The sequence below is a fragment of the Lagenorhynchus albirostris genome, chromosome 9, assembly GCF_949774975.1.
Source record: "Lagenorhynchus albirostris chromosome 9, mLagAlb1.1, whole genome shotgun sequence".
Classification (NCBI taxonomy): domain Eukaryota; kingdom Metazoa; phylum Chordata; class Mammalia; order Artiodactyla; family Delphinidae; genus Lagenorhynchus; species Lagenorhynchus albirostris.
The window spans coordinates 41,370,182-41,387,827 of NC_083103.1; the positions used below are offsets into that span (position 1 = coordinate 41,370,182).

A 17,646-nucleotide genomic window follows, 5' to 3' on the forward strand; every position below is an offset into this window, starting at 1 on the left:
CTAGTTGCGGCGAGTGGGGACTACTCTTCACTGTGGTGTGTGGCCTTCTCATTGTGGTGGCTTCTGTTGTTGTGGAGCATGGGCTCTAGGCACGTGGGCTTCAGTAGTTGCAGCACGTGGGCTCAGTAGTTGCAGCTTGTGGGCTCTAGAGTGCAGGTTCAGCTGTTCTGCAGCATGTGAGATCTTCCCGGACCAGGGCTCAAACCTGTGTCCCCTGCATTGGCAGGCAGATTCTTAACCACTGAGCCACCAGGGAAGTCCCTCTTGGGAGTTTTTTAATCACGGTTTCAGTTTCAGTATTATGATTGGTCTGTTCATATATTCTTCCTGGTTCAGTCTTGGGAGATTGTTCCTTTCTAAGAAATTGTCCATTTCTTCTAACTTGTCCATTTTATTGGCATAGAGTTGTTTGCAGTAGTCTCTTATGATGTTTTGTGTTTCTGTGGTGTCAGTTGTAACTTCTCCTTTTTCATTTCTAACTTTATTGATTTGAGTCCTCTCCCTTTTTTTCTTGATGAGTCTGGCTGAAGGTTTATCTATTTTGTTTATCTTCTCAAAGAACCAGCTTTTTGTTTCATTGATCTTTGCTATTGTTCTCTTCATCTTTATTTCATTTGTTTCTGCTCTGATCTTTATGATTTCTTTCCTTTCAAAACTTTGGGTTTTGCTTGTTCCTCTTTCTCTAGTTACTTTAGGTATAGGGTTAGGTTGTTTATTTGAAGTTTCTCTTGTTTCCTGAGGTAAGATTGTATTGCTATAAACTTCCCTCTTAGAACTGCTTTTCTTGTGTCCCATAGGTTTTGGATCGTTGTGTTTTCATTGTGATTTTTCTCTAGGTATTTTGTGATATCTTCTTTGATTTCTTCAGTGATCCACTGACTGTTTAGTAACATATTGTGTAGCCTCTATGTGTTTGTGTTTCTTACAGCTTTTTTCCTGTAGTTGACTTCTGATCTCATAGCATTGTGGTCAGAAAAGATACTTGATGTGATTTCAATTTTCTTAAATTTATTGAGGCTTGATTTGTGGCCCACGATGTAATCTGACTTGGAGAATGTTCCATGTGCTCTTGAGAAGAAAGTGGATTCTGCTGTTTTTGGATGGAATGTTCTATAAATATAAATTAAGTCCATTCAGTCTAATTTATCTTTTAAGGCCTGTGTTTCCTTATTGATTTTCTGTCTGGATGATCTGTCCATTGATGAAAGTGGGGTGTTAAAGTCACCCACTATGATTGTGTTACTGTTGAGTTCTCCTTTTATGGCTGTTAGCATTTGCCTTATATATTGAGGTGCTCCTGTGTTGGGTGCATATGTATTTACAATTGTCATATCTTGTTCTTGGCTTGATCCCAGGATCTTTATGTACTGTTCTTTTTTGTCTGTTGCAACATTCTTTATTTTAAAGTCTATTTTGTCTGATAATGAGTATTGCCACTCCAGCTTTCTTTTGATTTACATTTGCATAGACACCTTTTTTCCATCCCCTCACTTTCAGTCTGTATGTGTCCCTTGATCTGAAGTGGGTGTCTTATAGACAGCATATATATGGGTTTGTTTTTGTATCCATTCAGCCAGTCTGTGTGTTTTGGTTGGAGCATTTAATCCATTTACATTAAAGATAATTATCGATATGAAGGTTCTTTTTGCCATTTTGTTAATTGTTTTGGATTTGTTTTGGAAGTCTTTTTCTTCTCCTCTGTTTTTGTGATTTGGTGTCTGTCTTCAGTGATGTGTTTAGATTGCTTTTTCTTTTTTGTGTGTGTATTTAACATAGATTTTTGGTTTGTGGTTCCCTTGAGGTTTTGATATAGCAGTCTATATATAAACAAGACTGTTTCAAGTTGCTGATCTCTTCATTTCAAACGCATTTCCAATATCCTGCATTGGTACTCTCCTCACGATTGCTGGTTTTGAAACTATATTTGTGTGGATGATTTCCTACCTTTACTTTATATTTGCCTTTACCAGTGAGCTTTCTCATTCATAATATTCTTGACTCTAGTTTTGGCTTTTTATTTTCCCCCTAGAGAAGTTCCTTTAGTATTTGTTGTAATGCTGGTTTGGTGGTGCTGAATGCTCTTAGCTTTTGCTTGTCTGTAAAACTTTTGATTCTCCATCGAATCTGAATCAGAGTCTTGCTGGATAGAGGATTGTTGGTTGTAGTTTCTTCCCTTTCATCACTTTAATCGTTCACTCCCTTCTGGCTTGTAGCGTTTCTGCTGAAAAATCAGCTGATAACCTTATGGGGGTTCCCTTGTATGTTATTTGTTGCTTTTCCCTTGTTGATTTTAATATTTTTTTCTTTGTCTTTAATTTTTGTCAGTTTGATTAATATGTGTCTTGGCATGTTCCTCCTTGGGTTTATCTTGTGTGGAACTCTGCACTTCCTGGACTTGAGTGAGTGATTCCTTTCTTATGTTAGGGAAGTTTTCGACTCTAATCTCTTCAAATATTTTCTCAGGCCCCCTCTCTCTCTCTTTTCTGGGACCCCTATAATGCGAATGTTGGTGTGTTTAATGTTTTCCTAAAGGTCTCTGAGACTGTCCTCATTTCTTTTCATTCTTTTTTCCTTATTCTTTTCTGTGGAAATGATTTACACCATTCTGTCTTTCAGCTCACTTATTTTCTGCCTCAGTTACTCTGCTATTGACTCCTTCTAGTGTATTTTTGATTCCAGTTATTGTATTGTTCATCTGTTTGTTCTTTAAATCTTCTAGCTCTTTGATAAACACTGCTTGTAATTTCTCAGCCTGTGCCTCCATTCTTTTTCCAAGATCTTGGATCATCTTTACTATCATTACTGTAAATTATTTTTCAGGTAGGTTGCCTGTCTCCACCTCATTTAGTTGTTCTTGTGAGTTTTTATCTTGTTCCTTCGTCTGGAATATATTTCTCTGTCATCTCATTTTGTCTGAGTTTCTTTGTGGTCTCCTTTCCGCTGGCTGGAGGATCATAGTTCCTCTTGCTTCTGGTGTCTGCCCTTTGGTGGGTGAGGTTGGTCTAGGGGCTTGTGCAGGCTTCCTGGTGGGAGGGACTGCTGCCTGTGGGCAGAGCTGTGTTAAGGATGTGTTTATAGGTAGCTGTGAGCTCAGTGTGGCGTTAGGCACCCTGTCTGCTGATGGGTGGGGCTGTGTTCCTATCCTGTTGGTTGTTTGGCCTGAGATCTTGCAGCACTGGAACCTGAGTAGGGCCAGGTCTTGATGCCAAAATGGCAACCTTCAGGAGCGCTCACACCTATCAGTATTCTCTGGGGCTTTTGCCACTGGTGTCCTTGCCCCCCCGCAGTGAGCCACAGTGGATCCCTGCCTCCCCCGGATACCCTCCAAGACTCGTAAGTAGGTCCAGCCTTGGCTTCTATGGAGTTACTGCTTTGTGCTGGGTCCCAGTGTACGTGAAACCTTGTGTGTGCCCTCCAAGAGTGGAGTCTGTGTTTCCCCCAGTCCTGTGGGCCTCCTGCACTCAAGTCCTGCTGGGCTTCAAAGCTAAATGCCTTGGGAATTCCTCCTCCTGATGCCAGACCCTTAGGCTGGGGAGCCTGATGTGGGGCTCAGGACTCTCACTCTTGTGGGAGAATCTCTGTGATATGATTATTTTCCAGTTTGTGGGTCGCCCATCCAGCAGGCATGGGATTTGATTATGTCATGAAAGTGCCCCTCCTGCTGTGGCTTCTAAAAGCATTTTAATTTGAACAGATTTCTTTGTGTAATGCTTTATTGGGTGTTCTGGGGAATGGATAGATTTCCTTCCTACAAATTACTCAGTGTCTAGTGGAGGAAGATGCAGAGTGACAAAAACAAATGCCGAGAGGGTAGAGTTAAGGCAGAGTTTGAGGAGTGTGCAGAAAGTTCTTAGGTCCAGCAGAAGTGATACTTTATATTCCTCCTAGAAAATCTGAGAGAGCTTTGCTTCTTAATTAGAAGTGATGTTTTCGCTGGAGCTTGACAGATTGGTAGGCTTTGAGGTGGGAAGAGAGGAGAAGAGTGAGGTGTGGAATGGCTGGGGAAAAGCCTGGGCAGAAGCGCAGAGCTGGCAGCATGCAGGGTGTATTCTGGGATTGGAACCTTAATCTAAAAGGATTTTAATGCAGTGGGGAAAAAATTACAGAGTAGACTGGGCTTGGGTTGTGGAGGGCTTTAAATATGACGGCCCTTCTGTATATAATGGGAACCTGCCAAGGTTTCTGAACAGGGAGTGCCCAACTTCAGTCTAGTGTAGTACGCATGATGGACAGGTATGGAGTTAAGGAGGGGTGGTTAGATGAGAGGTTATTGGAATTATGGAGTCTGTTCTCTTTCCATTTGTTCTGCTACTTTTGTCTAACCCCTCTGTCTCACACCCACGTTATTGCAGTAGTCTGTGAAGTAGTCTTTATTTCCACTTTGCCCCCACAAAGCCGTTCCTTCAGTAGTCAAAGGGATCTTTTTTAGACCATAAATTAAATGTTACACTGCTGCTTAAAATCTGTCATCATCTAAATGCACTTGGACTAACATCTGAATCCCTCCCCATAGTGTACAAGGAAACCTTCTGCAGGATGTGTCATCTTCCTGCCTCTCACATTCAAACTGACTTGCTCTCTCACACCCTAGCACTGGCGGAGTATTTTCCAAGTCACTTGCTTCCCTTGACTGTTTCACCCTTTTGCTCCTGGCTTAGGTGCCACCTCAGAGAGCCCTCTTTGACCACCCCATTCTAATTCCACACTGCCCTGTATTTACTTCATGACACTTACCCACCTGTGATTATTTTGTCTGTCTTGTCTGACCTGTACCTTAATATCATAAGCTCTGTGAGGGCAGAACTGTGTCTTTTGGGTTTACTGCTTTACCCACTTTGCCTGGCGTGTGCAGAAAACCATTTGATGAATGGATAAGGAGCACAGGCAACCTTCTGGTGATAGAAATAAAATATATGGTGATTGTGGCAGTTACATACAGCGTTAGTCCAGAAGGCACTGGGGAATGGGGACTGGAGCATGAAAGAAGAGGCGGGGGGTAAAAATGCAGATTTGGAATTGATCTATTTTGAGCTAATGATTGAGGAGGTGGGAGTGGATTGAGATAGAAGGTGTGTTTGAGAGGTCCAGGGTAACACTTTTGGGGAGAATGAACACTTAGGAAATTAAAAGATGAAAAGGCAGGAAAAAGCCAAGAGAAGCAGCCCATAATTGGAAAGACCCAGGAGACTATTGTCAAGGAAGCTGAGGGGTGGTAAAGAGCTTTGAGTGCTGTGCAAGGACTGGGGGGTAAGGGGCAGCAGTGCAGGTTTAGAGGTTGCTGATGAGTTCGAGAGATTTGTTTTGGTCAGTCTGCTTGGGGGACCAGATCATAGTGAGTTGTGGTGTGATTGGAGGAAAAGGAAGTGGAGGAAGTAAGTTTGGGTTACTACTCATAGAAATTCTGTGGCAAAGTCAGAGGGTGATGGGGCAGTTGAATTGCTTGATAGGGTAGGATGTTAGAGGCATAAGAAGAAGAGCCAGTGCAGGGCACTCGGTCATAGACACGTAGGTATGCGAGTCTGGAAGCAGCTATTACTGTTTAGGTACAGAAGCATTTGAGAGATTCAGAAGCTTGTGGTTTGCAGGCTTTCTGACTGGTGTGGCGTCGTGCAGTGCCGCTCAGACTGAGGTAAAGGGCCCGTTTAAAAAGTGTTTAACCTTCACCATCGTGGAATGATACAATTTCCTAATGTAATACAAAACATGAACTGTTAGAAAAATAATCATACTCTCGGATATTGTGGCAATATCAAATTACTATAAAAGTTTCTGAATGCTTCTAATTTCTGTCTCTCATTGTAGGATGGTAACGAACAGTTTGTGGATGCTCCCAGGCTGCGGTCTCTCTTTCAGTAGCACTAATGTAGTAGGTGAGGGAGCAGGAGATCCAGGTGTTTTTCTTGAGTGGCCCACCTGAGTTCTTAGATGGGCTAGTGAGTTCCAGGTTAAGATCACCCAGTAGGAGTCACATGCTAACACTAGCAAAAAGTAGAGACTCTACTTTTATAAACTCCAAGTGGAGTAAACAAGTCAGTAGCCTTGAATAAGATGTTGGCCCCTTTCCCTTCTAATACTTAAAATTACTTGAAGTAAAAGAAAACTGTATAAACACATAACAGTTAAACTATGAGGATTATTACCTTGAATAGGAGTACTGTTAAAATACGAGAACTTTTACCAATCAGTTCTAAAGCCAGGAAGTAGTTAAAGCACACATTCTGAGTTTTATGAAGAATTCAGAGCAATATGAGAAAGTGATAATGATAGATAATGAATGCTATCTTCCGTTACGACATTACGTCGAGTGAAAAGTCTGGAATCGCGTTTTGCTCTGATGATGGCTGGGTAGAAGTACTGCATGTGTATTTTATTGGTCAGGACACTTAGAGTCATAAGTGATAGAAATGCAGCTCAAGCCAGCTTTAGCACAAAGTGGGCATTTCTCGGTTTATGAGGAAGCAGGGGACTGGTGGGGTAAAACACATTCAGTGAAACTACTGCCAGGTTACCATCAGAACTCACTCTCAGGATGGGAACTGGCTAATTGTGGAGGTGGGGGAGAGAAACCCTTCAGGGTAAGAAAGCTTGTGACCAAGCCTGAGGCCAGAAAAGGTAAAACAACAGCAGTGGTTTGAAGCCAGGCTACCCGTGCTTAACCGTTGTACAACTCCTTCCTCGGCCTGACAGAGCGTACTGACAGTATTTCTAAAGCAGGGATGCCATCATTTAAATTTGACATTTTAGTACAGACCTTTTGCTCACAGATTTCAAAAGATTTAAATTGGAAAATTGTCTTCATGCTCACTAGCATTCAGCTGCTGTTTATAGTTTGTTACGGTATCTCACTCTTTTTCAAAAGGGACTATTTTCTTTCATTCTCCCTGCTTTGGGCAATATGAAAACAAAATGAATTGTCTGTTATGAAAATTAATAGCACCAAAGAGTGCAATGTCTTGTCTTCCGTGACTCTGTGTTGTAATTAGAGATTAAACATTTATATTTAGTCTTATTTGGACAATACTGTCCATTTCTTTAGGATATAAATAACTCGGGGGAAAAAGGACTGCACAGTCCTAGTACAGTTTAATATTTAACTCCTTTAAACTGAAACATGGGCTGTTAGGTCACAGAAGTAATTTGACATTGCGAATTTTTGTCTTGCCGTTTTAGCCATGGACTTGACCTGGACTAAGTTTCTGGAGAATTGTTGTCATGTGAGAATGTGTACGTATCCTTACTTCCTGGACGAAGTACACAGACCTTGACTATGCCTAAAACACGTTTCATACACAAAGTTCAAATTAAAAACACAAAATTGTTTAAATTTTTTCAGTTCTGGGTCTGAAGAAGCCCAGGCTTTATTCTTATTTGCTACAACAGATTTCCTTCAAATCATGCATTGGCAAGGTGACAGGTGAGTGACCCCATGTGTGGTGGGGAATATATCGCTGAACTTATTTTCATCTTAAAAATGTGGATGTAAATTGGAGTCCAAGTGGTTTGGCATTGATAAAAAAAAATATACACAACAATTATAGTTCTTTATATGGCAATTTTAAACTGGGTGTCTTATGATCTGTTTACTATCTCAGGTATCTCAAGTCCAAACAAATTTCATTTTTGTAGTAAAAAGTCTTTATTTCCAAAATGATTGGTTAGCCGGAGAAACTATAAACCACCTAACACAAGACTTTGGTAAGAAAGATCTGATGTTTCTTAAAAATTCCCCCTTGCAAACAAAAAAAGAGTTAACACTTATGTAACAAGAAACATGTTACCCATTCTCAGCCATTAACCAGGTGCCTGGTTTTAAGTCTCCAAAATTTGGATTAAAAATGGGACCAAATAAGAACATGAGATACTAGGGTGGCTTGTCCTTAGAGTTACTTAGGAATTGCCATTATATGGAACTTTGATGATTTTCATGGGTTGAGAGGAAGGATGCGTCTGGGTAGCTAAGAGTAGTGTTGCAAAAGCGAGCAGATTCTGTATCAGGACTTTTTTTTGTCCAAGTAGAACTTAAACTTCTTATTTCTTTAAATTTTGTGCTGCTTTGTGGGAGGAGAAAGCAGTTCACTTAAGGATTTAAAAAATAACGTTGGAAACAACTCAAACCTCCAGAGAGCTCAGGAATTGGTAAGAGTGGTCCCTCCAGAATGAGGGTGCAAAAGGCATATCCTTTGCTGACTGTGAATGAAATGGAAACAATTGTTAAAAAGACCCAACCTTCTGAACACTGAATTAGTTTAAAACTAAAACACAAAAGACAGACCCAATGAGTTTTTTATTGAACAGTCTCTCTTGTGTTAAAGAAAATAGTACAGATTCAAGGCTATAGCATATATATATATGTTGTGTTTGGAATATCCTGATGTGTTTAATGCAGATTCTTAAAGTAGTGTATTCAAAGCAATGTATGCATCTCATCCATGGTACATATTTGGATTAAGCACGATAAAGGCGGCCTGCAACAGAAATGAAACGGTAATTTTAACAATGAATGAGTAACAACTGCTGATGGACGCAACTCGGTAAAATGACCTTTTACACTAATGCTTGATAGTCAGTCTCCCTGAATTTGGTGTGCTTATGAGTGCTCGGAAGGGGATGGAAAACCATGATCTTTCCCTATGGTTGTGTCAGAGGACCAGACCCCTGGTGTGGAGGGCTGACATAGGTTTGACTTCCCACCAGATTTTACGGCCAAGCTTGATTCTGCAACATTCCTTCCTCCCTAGATTTGTCGTCTTTCTTGGCCTCTGAAACACTTTTTCTAAGAAGCCCTCTCAAGTACAGAGATAGTATTTCTGTTGAAGGACTGGCTTGGTGGGCTGCAGACAGATTTAACAAAATGTTTGCATAACTGAAAAAATGTTTTCTTGTTAAAAACCGGTTTGAGAACTTAAAAGTCTGTGTTGGAAGATTTTAAAAACTCAGGTTTGGGACTGCTATAGAGGCTAGTTTTGCTGCCTTGGCCTTGGTTCTAGTCAGGATCTAGTATCGGAAGGTTCGTAAGGCTGGCTTCCTAAGAGAATTGTGTCCAAAAAAACCCCAAAAAGAAGGGAAAAATGATTTCTAGACTTAGTACCTTTTACCTCAGGTGTAAGAACTGGTTACCTTATGTTCAAATAAAGCAGCCATCATTTCTTTCCTCTGGGGCATCAAGAACCAATATTAGGGGTTGAGATACATACGCATTTCTCGGTGAAAGAAGAAAAGCCACCCACCATCAGTGCTTCTCTTCATGTCTGCCAGCTGTTTTCCCCAAGAACTGTTGATGACTGAGGAGACTCAACAACGGGCCCTAAAGTTCCACTAAATGAGAAGAGATGAGCAAACAATAGTTTCCTGCAAGAGGGAGCAGGCCAGACGAGAATGAGGGGAATCTGCACTCCACCTGACGGGGACTGTCTCCCCCATGCTGCGCCCCGGCACCAGGCACAGAGTCATCTGCAGACAGTTGCCTCTCCGTGTGCAGGAGGCCAGGGTCTCTTTCCTGCCACCCAGGTGGGTGCTCCAGAGGGACACGTTTCCATTCAGTACAGGTGGCTGACACTACTCGTGCTGGATGAGGGCTGGCTGAGGATGAGGGAGCACCCCCTCAGTCTGTGCCCACCAAGAAGTGTACAGAAGGATGTCCCTGGCATCCACAAGACTACTGGGCAGACCACACTGCAGAAATGAAAACTAGTGTACACGATTTAAATTGCCTTAAACAAACAAGCAAACAAACAATCCAGCCATTGGTGACTCTGAGGGGTCTAGAGTGCAGCCCTGGGAAACGTGTACCCTTGTTAACACGGGTGGACATGGCATGCTCTGATCTCCTTCTTGTCTTTGCAGCTGGTAAACTGGGAGCTTTTGAACCTTTTCTTGACAGTCATGTAGCGTTCCTGGATCCCGCCTCCACACAGTTTGGTGCATTCTGACCAGGCTGTCCATGGGCGCATCCTGCAGCCTGAAAGCATGAGACCTGGTTAGGCCAGCAGACATGAGGAAAGAACAAGGAAGCTGAACTCGAGTAAACAGCTGTCAAACTTAGTTGGTTGTCTGGGCTTTTCTGCTTTTGTATGTAACGATTTGTTGAATTAAATAATGGCTAGAGTCCTTATTAGGGACTGTTAGCTTATACGTGACAGACTGCAGAAATTGGCCATAAATACTTTGCAGCTCTTCCCCATCGAGGGGCAGAGTCTGTTTCTCCACCTCTTGAATCTGGGCTTGGCTCTATGACTTGCTTTTGGCCAATGGGACATGAGCAAACATGGCTTGAAAAAAGTTGTCGGGAACCTTTCCACCACTATGTGAGCAAGCCTGGCTATCTGCTGGAGAGACCGAGTGGAGAGAGACTCCAGAAACACAGGTGAGGCCAATCTAGACCTTCCAGCCCCAGCTGAGCCACCACCTGACAGTAGCGACTTGTTTGTTTTGGGGTGGCTTGTTAATGCTGCAGCCACTCACGGAGCAGTTAGCCACTCTCTCTTATGCTTTGCTCCCCCAGGTACTTAGCCTCTCAAGTACTAAGTTAACTCAGGTACAATTGATTATTTTTCCTGTGTAAATAGACATGACTTTCTCAAAGAAAACTTCCCTGACCCCAAGGTTAGATCTTTAAAAAAAAAAAAAAAACAGTGCTTCCATAGCACTCTATACATTACTCCATTGTAGATCCAATTAATTACATTTATGATTATCCAGTCAATACTACGCTGAGTTTTATGTCATACTGCCTGCCTGGAACATAGTTGGGCATAATGTTTGTTGACTGGCCAACTGACTGCTATGTGCAATAGACAACTTTTTTTTTTTTTTGCGGTACGCAGGCCTCTCACTGTTGTGGCCTCTCCCGTTGCGGAGCACAGGCTCCGGACGCGCAGGCTCAGCGGCCATGGCTCACGGGCCCAGCTGCTTCGCGGCATGTGGGATCTTCCTGGACCGGGGCACGAACCCGTGTCCCCCGCATCGGCAGGAGGACTCTCAACCACTGCGCCACCAGGGAAGCCCTAGACAACATTTTGATATGGGAACAGCTCCCTAGTGGAAAGATAGTGAACTTCAGGTAGCTCCGCATATCTGCACTTCTCTAGTCCTAGATGGAGCTGTAATGTCTTAAGGAAGAGAAGAGAAAAGAAAAAAAAAAGGGGTAATTTGAGCTGCACCTTTAAAAATAGAAACCCATTAACCTTCACTTATATGCGGCACCTTCCTTACCCACTCCAGGGAATCCAAAGACCATCAACTGGCCTGGACCCAAGACTGAGCGCGGATCTCCCCAGCTACCGTTTCACCATTTTGCTGATGACGTTGCACTCTTGGCTTGGATCAGCTTATTCAGCAGTGAAGCTCTAGGTGGGATCTTTTTTTTTTTTTTAAAGTCCTGGAACTCCTTCAGTTATGCAGGAGGAGGGGGACACACAATCTCTCTCCTGGGCTACAGAGAAAACTTAACCAGCCTCTGTGCCTCTGTTTTTGCCACCTCCAAACCACTCAGCACAGGCCTGTTAAAGTCACGCTGTTGCTTAAAACCTTCACCTACAGAATCAAGTCATCAGCAGGCCTTTCATGGTCTGGTCCCTACCCTACCTCTCCAGCTTGGTTTCCTGCCCCCCCCCCCCCCGCCATACTCTGTGTTCCTTCTGTCTTCCACTTACTACTTGAACATATCTTGTTCTTTGGTATCTCAGTGCCATTGTAATGACTACTCCTGCTGCCTGGGATGCCCTTGTTTTACTGGCAAACTCCTACAAGTTCTTCCAGACCCACTCTGCTTTGACATCTCCCTGAATGCCAGCCTCACACTTGGCAGTACCTGGAAACTGGTCCTCATTGGACTCCTCCCTCAGCTGCTCACTCCTCCGGCTCTCTCGGGCCTCCCTCCAGCGCAGCTTCTGGATGGATGGATTTCGGAGGCATTTCCGGATGCGGCACTTTTTCCGCTGCACAGTCTCCGGGCAGGGTGCACCTCCAAACTGAGGCTCCATTTGGATCATGCGGGTTCGAATCATGTGGCCTTTCCCACATGACTTGTTACATTCCGACCATTGGGACCACTCGGTGAGCTCACAGTCAATGGCTGGCAAGACACAGATGGGCGTGAGTATATCTCATGTCTGAAACAAGATATGGTCACTTATACTCTCCTTTGAACATCTCAACTAAAGCCTATGGGAAATGCAAAGCAGGTGCTGTTACCCCATTTTACAGAAGAAGAAACTGAGGCTCCAAGAGGCAGACTGACTTTATCCAGCCCACACGGTTGGTAAGCAGTAGATGCAGGATTGGTAAGCAGTAGATGCAGATCAAAACCCACATGCTACGCCCTATTTATGATTTGAGGAGGCTTTTGGGGGGACCTTGAAGATTAGTTCAAAGCCTCTTGCCTTGCTCTCTAAGCTTCTAGAATATTGTCAAATTAGCCTCAAGTGGCACAGACTAGCTTCCCACAGCCAAGGACCCTGATTTTCTGAGGGAAGGCACAGTTCACTGGTGCCATTTTCCAGAGCTGTCCCCGTGGACTAATATTAAGGACATTGTGACTTCTGCAGTAAGACCCAGGCAGTGTTTCTTGTTCTCGATATCATCCTGGGTCTTATATATGGCAGTCTGCAAAAAACACAGGAGTCAGAAATAGGAAATTCAGTAGAGAAGAGGGGCAGTAGCAAGTGGTGTCATGGTTTCTCATGGTAAGAGATCCAGCAGAGTCTTCTCATTAAGCCAGCACTCACAAATGTGGACAAAAGATAACCCATTAGAGTGATTCTCAGGATGCTTCCTAGGGAGGCAAATGATTTTCAAACTCTGCTTCCCTTGCAAAGTGAGGGCCCGGCTGGATGGATCTAGGAAAAACTCATTTTGTTCATGGTCTTAGGCCTTTTCTCCCTGTGGGAGCTCAGGCAGCTTTCCCATCTGCAGCATGGGGATAATGTTATTTTTCTCATTAGGTTGTGAGAATTAAGTAATGCTCTCAGCCCAGTTTCTGGCCCACAGTAAGTGTTCCATAAATGTTCTTTTTCTTCTCCCTTCATTCACTGGACCCTGTGGATACAGAGTTTTGTTTAAGTCAGTAACAGTGTCTCAGAACATTCTGGAGCCCCAGCTCTGGTGAGCTGTGTTGAACACGGGGTAGATCTTAGTAAAAGCCCAAGGCTTTGTTTAGTTTGATGGGCTGGGTCATCTCCACACATGACTTTGGCTAAAACAGCTCAGGAACTGTAATATGTAACATTGGTGGAGGTCTGCACTTCCCAAGTCCAGTGCTCGGCACTTGGTACCAATTATGTGGTTTAATTCTCAGAGCAACCTAGGAAGTTTTTCTCACTCTTTTACAGATGAGGGACAGGGATGCTAAGTAGTGTGCTGAAGTTTATGCAGCCAGTAAGGGACAGAGCTAGGACCTGTCCCCAGGCACGCAGCCTGAGTAAGGAGAGGAAGCACAGAAGGCTGCAAGTGCATTTCAGAGAAAGCCCGAAAACACATCTTAGCAAGTGTGTCTGACTTTCCACCACCTGAAAGGGAAGCTCTCATGGAAGACTAGCCAGAAAAATGGGCTCTCTCCTTGGAAATTAGTCCCCAGATAATAAACTCACCCTCATCTCCTCTCAAATCTCTGTGAGATTTGAGAGGAGATGAGGGTGGGCATGGAGCTTTTGAGCTTGTTGACTTGCTGGCCTGTCTTCTTATCAAGGCTGCAGAGGTACAGGAGTCACTGGTTTAAAGTCTACCCTTTGGTCATGGGTAAATAAACTGGTCACAGGGAGGAGGAATAGAATTAAAAAGCTTGGAAAACCCCATGGGCCAGACAAGCCTCTAACTTGGAGGGGTGGAGAACTATGAAATACATTTTATCGAGCCTGTACTGTTTTCCATCTAAGCCTCCTGTTTTGACTTCACAGCCATTTACAATTTGGGTGTTTTGTAGATGGTTAGTGGGATCCCCTTTTACTACTGAGAAGATTGAGAGTTTAAATAACTTTGCTAACACAGAGATGCAGGGCCCAGCAAACAGTCATAACTGTACGAGCTAGCACAGGGCTGGTTAGCAGGAGGAGAGGAGGGGAGAGGTGGCTTCCAGGAGCTCCAGGACTTACGGCACTCGGGCAGCATGCACTTTTCCACTTGCTCCAGCGCCTCATTACAGTCCCCAAGTTCGGCTAGAGACTTGAGCATCCGCTGGCGGGTCCGCATGCCCTTCCCACAGGTCACGCTGCAGTCGCTCCACTCGGACCACGGGGACAGCAAGCAGGGGATGGTGTCTAGACCAAGAGCCAGGTATGCCACTGAGAACAGGCTCCCTTCGCTTTCTTTGATCTGGTGCCCTGTACCCTTTGTCCCCCACTCAAGCCCCTTGAGTAAAGTGAAATTGACCAATGGGTTTGGATAACCGAAGTGACCCCCCCACCCGGAACCAGGAGTGGCTCCACAGGCCACTAACTGCTGCTCTTGTCACTCTCCTGCATCTCCTCTGATCCAGCTGGTGCTCATGATGTGGCATCAGATGTGGCTCAGTAATAGGAATACACAAGTCCCACCTGAAACACCCGTGAGGGTCTGAGTAGGATCTCACTAGAGACAGAAACATCCCACGTGCCCCAAGAACCATGCACTAAAAGATAGGCTCAATGATGTGTTTTTGGACACTTTGGTGCTGAAATCGCTAGAATGTGTATGTACTTGGCTGTGTGTGTACATCTGTGTAGTGATGTGTGGGCCTGTGTGCATCTGTGCGTAGAGGAGGGGTTGTAATGCTTTATGATGCCACAGGCAAGTCCCCACATAGAACAAGAATGAGGGGGTCTGTGATGACTTGAGGAATGCACAACCTGCCTACATGTATTCCCCCCCTCCAAAAAAAAGATACTACGGGGCCCTATAAAACACAGCTACAGGTGAATTCTATCCAGAGGCCACCAGTTTGCCACCCCAGCATTGCTCGGAATGCCTCTCAAAGGAGGCCACTCTCTGGGTCTGGATGATGTCCTCACACCTATAGCTCTCGCTCCTAGAAGTGCCCTGCAAGGATGGGGGGGGGGTCCATATTTCCTCTTGCACCTGCCCAGCCTTGACAGTGGTAATAGTAAGGGCTGCTGTGGTCCTCTGTCCCCTCTCCCACGCCCACTCACGGCACTCGGGCATCATGCACTTCTCTGCCTGAGATGTCTCAGCCTTGCACATGGAGCCGTCCGCCGGGCTCATCTTGACCATGCGGTGCCGCTTCTTCATGCCCATCCCGCAGGTGGCGCTGCACTCGTCCCACTCGCCCCACTCGGTCATCAGGCAGCTGCTGGGAGCTGGGAAGTCCGGCGGTGTTTAGCGTCGCCTTGGCAGCCTCGGGAGCCCCGCGCCTGCCCTCCCGCCCGGCACCCCACTCACAGCACTCCTCGTTGACCGTGCACTTCTCCGTCTCCTCAGTGGGCAGCGTGCACACGGAGCCATCCTCCGGGAACTGCTTCACGTACCTCTCCCGGGACCGCATGCCAGTGCCGCAGGAGATGCTGCAGGGCGACCAGGTGATCCACTCGGACATGGTGCAGGTGGAGCCGTCTGCAACACAGGAGCAGATACTGCAGACCGGGCGCCACGATGCCGGGATCCGCACGACCAACCGAACTCCCCCAAAGGCGGGCGTCAAGAAGGCCAGCTGGCATTCAGGGGCAGTTAGGCAGTTGAGGATGGAAGTCGACATAAAAGGCACACATCTTTAAACTAGGAATTGTTCTTCAAAGGAAGTGCTTTTTTCCAGGTGCACGGAGCACTCGTGATTACTCCTTGTCTTATGACGACACATTTGAAAGATGGTTGGATGGATAGGAGTGTGTGTGTATGTGTGTTTGCCTGTTCTAAAGAAGAAGAGGGAAATGAAGTCATCCATCCACCCATCCATTTACTCACGTCAGTAAATCTTTACTGACTGCTTAGTGGTATGTACTGAGGTTAAAGAGATGTGTAAGATACGGATTTTGATCTACTCCAGAACGAGAGATGGGCACATAAACTGCAAAACAGATATAAGCCCAGTGGATTGGAATGGGGATGCTCCTTGGAGTTCTGGGTGAGATTTCACAGAAGAGGGCACATCTGAGTGCACTTTTGTTGGGTAGAGAATATCTGTATTTAAGGTGAAGGGAACAGCTCCTGCAATAACCTGTACCGAGTGTATTTGTGTGTGGCACTGGGAGATGAGGCTAGAAAGGAGGACTGAAGTCAGAGTGTGAAGCCTCCTGCACATGTCCGCAGGCTGTCACGTGCACATGGGTGATGCCTACACATTGTTATTGAACCTATGGACAGTGTTGCTAGACAGTGCTTGCTGGCGGTGCAGTAATAAAGATGGCTGGAACCCACATTAGACACAGGGAAATTCTGACACGTCCTACAATGTGGATGAACCTGAGGACATTATGCTGAGTGAAATAAGCCAGTCACAAAAAGACAAATACTGTATGATTCCACTTATATGAGATACCTAGAATGGTCAGTTCTTAGAAAGTAGAACGGTGGTTGCCAGGGGTTGGGGGAATGGAGAGTTAGTGGTTAATGGGTCTACAGTTTGTTTTGCGAGATGAAAGGAGTTCTGGAGATAGAGGGTGGTGATGGTTGCATGTGTGTGTGTGTGTGTGTGTGTGTGTGTGTGTACACAATACCACTGAACTGTACAATTAAAACTAGTTAAGTTGGTAAACTTGATGCTGTGTACCACCAAAACTACACCACCAGGCAGAGCCCAACATGTTTCAGAATTGTCATTACCTCCTGGGAGCCACCTGAACTCCACCCCTGTAGAGGGGGTGGTTAAAGATCTCATTTCCCACTGCAGGCCACAGACAGCCCACCCATCTGCCTCCCCTCAACCCCAAGAAAGAGAAAGCCTCCAGCGTTGTCAGTCCTGTCACAACTTCCTGCCTGCCTGTTCGTAAGAATGGCCTGTGCATGCACGGTTCACTCCTTTCTGAAGTGCCTTATCATGGGCACAAACAGCAATAAACCACTGTGGAGTGCAGCCAGGAGAGGTATTTAAGACTGTGCCCCAGGAAGAGCCAGAGAGTCAAGGACCTGCAGTGGTGGTGAGCTTTCTTCAGGTATCCTCAGCTTGGAAATGGTTTTCTTCCTGCCATAAACCAGCCCAGCCTATATACATCCCTTCCTACTGCCTTGTTACACCTCTGAGACAGTTAAGATCAGAGCACAGAGTATAGATCTGTTCAGTCAGAGAGAGGAAGTGTACCCTGGAAAGTAGGCAGCTGGCCTTTGCACAGCAATCAGAGTAGTGCCGTGCTGAAGCCTGAGCCATCATGACATGGGTGGTTCAAGCTTATAGTTCAAGCCTGACCTTTGACCAGTTACAGAATTGCTGCAGTCAGTCCAAAGGTCCTGACGCAAGGAACTGAGGGCTCTGACCCAGGCTGAGCTAGGACATGCACGGGGGTCCATGAATGACACAGAATTAGGGCAATGATTTAGATTCAATCTCGGCCAAGCTGTTCACCTGCTTCTTAAAAAGAGGTTGAAGTTAAGGCCCAGAAGCAGGCAGCTTGCTATCTGTTGTTTGTCATAAGTAAGATGTGTGCTAGCTCTTCGGTAACTTGTGTCTATTTTCTTCCATGGCTGGGGGGTATGGGGGGGGTCAGTTAAACTCAAGAATTCTTTTGA

General features: G+C 45.1%; 2 protein-coding genes across 2 annotated transcripts in view; one reads left to right on the forward strand and one right to left on the reverse strand.

The window, feature by feature from the left end:
- RRAS2 (RAS related 2) overlaps nucleotides 1-7,256 on the forward strand; it is an 84,670-nt gene extending 77,414 nt beyond the window's left edge. The window contains exon 6 of the mRNA XM_060159619.1: nucleotides 7,171-7,256. Coding sequence (XP_060015602.1) covers nucleotides 7,171-7,192 — 22 coding nt within the window. The 3' untranslated portion in view covers nucleotides 7,193-7,256. The remainder of the gene's footprint in view (nucleotides 1-7,170) is intronic.
- Nucleotides 7,257-8,265: 1,009 nt separating this feature from the next.
- SPON1 (spondin 1) overlaps nucleotides 8,266-17,646 on the reverse strand; it is a 275,645-nt gene continuing 266,264 nt past the window's right edge. Inside the window, exons 12-16 of the mRNA XM_060159616.1 lie at nucleotides 15,370-15,540; nucleotides 15,120-15,287; nucleotides 14,088-14,252; nucleotides 11,810-12,073; nucleotides 8,266-9,958 (exon numbers count right to left, since the gene is read on the reverse strand). Of these exons, the coding sequence (XP_060015599.1) occupies nucleotides 9,795-9,958; nucleotides 11,810-12,073; nucleotides 14,088-14,252; nucleotides 15,120-15,287; nucleotides 15,370-15,540 (932 nt within the window). The 3' untranslated portion in view covers nucleotides 8,266-9,794. The remainder of the gene's footprint in view (nucleotides 9,959-11,809; nucleotides 12,074-14,087; nucleotides 14,253-15,119; nucleotides 15,288-15,369; nucleotides 15,541-17,646) is intronic.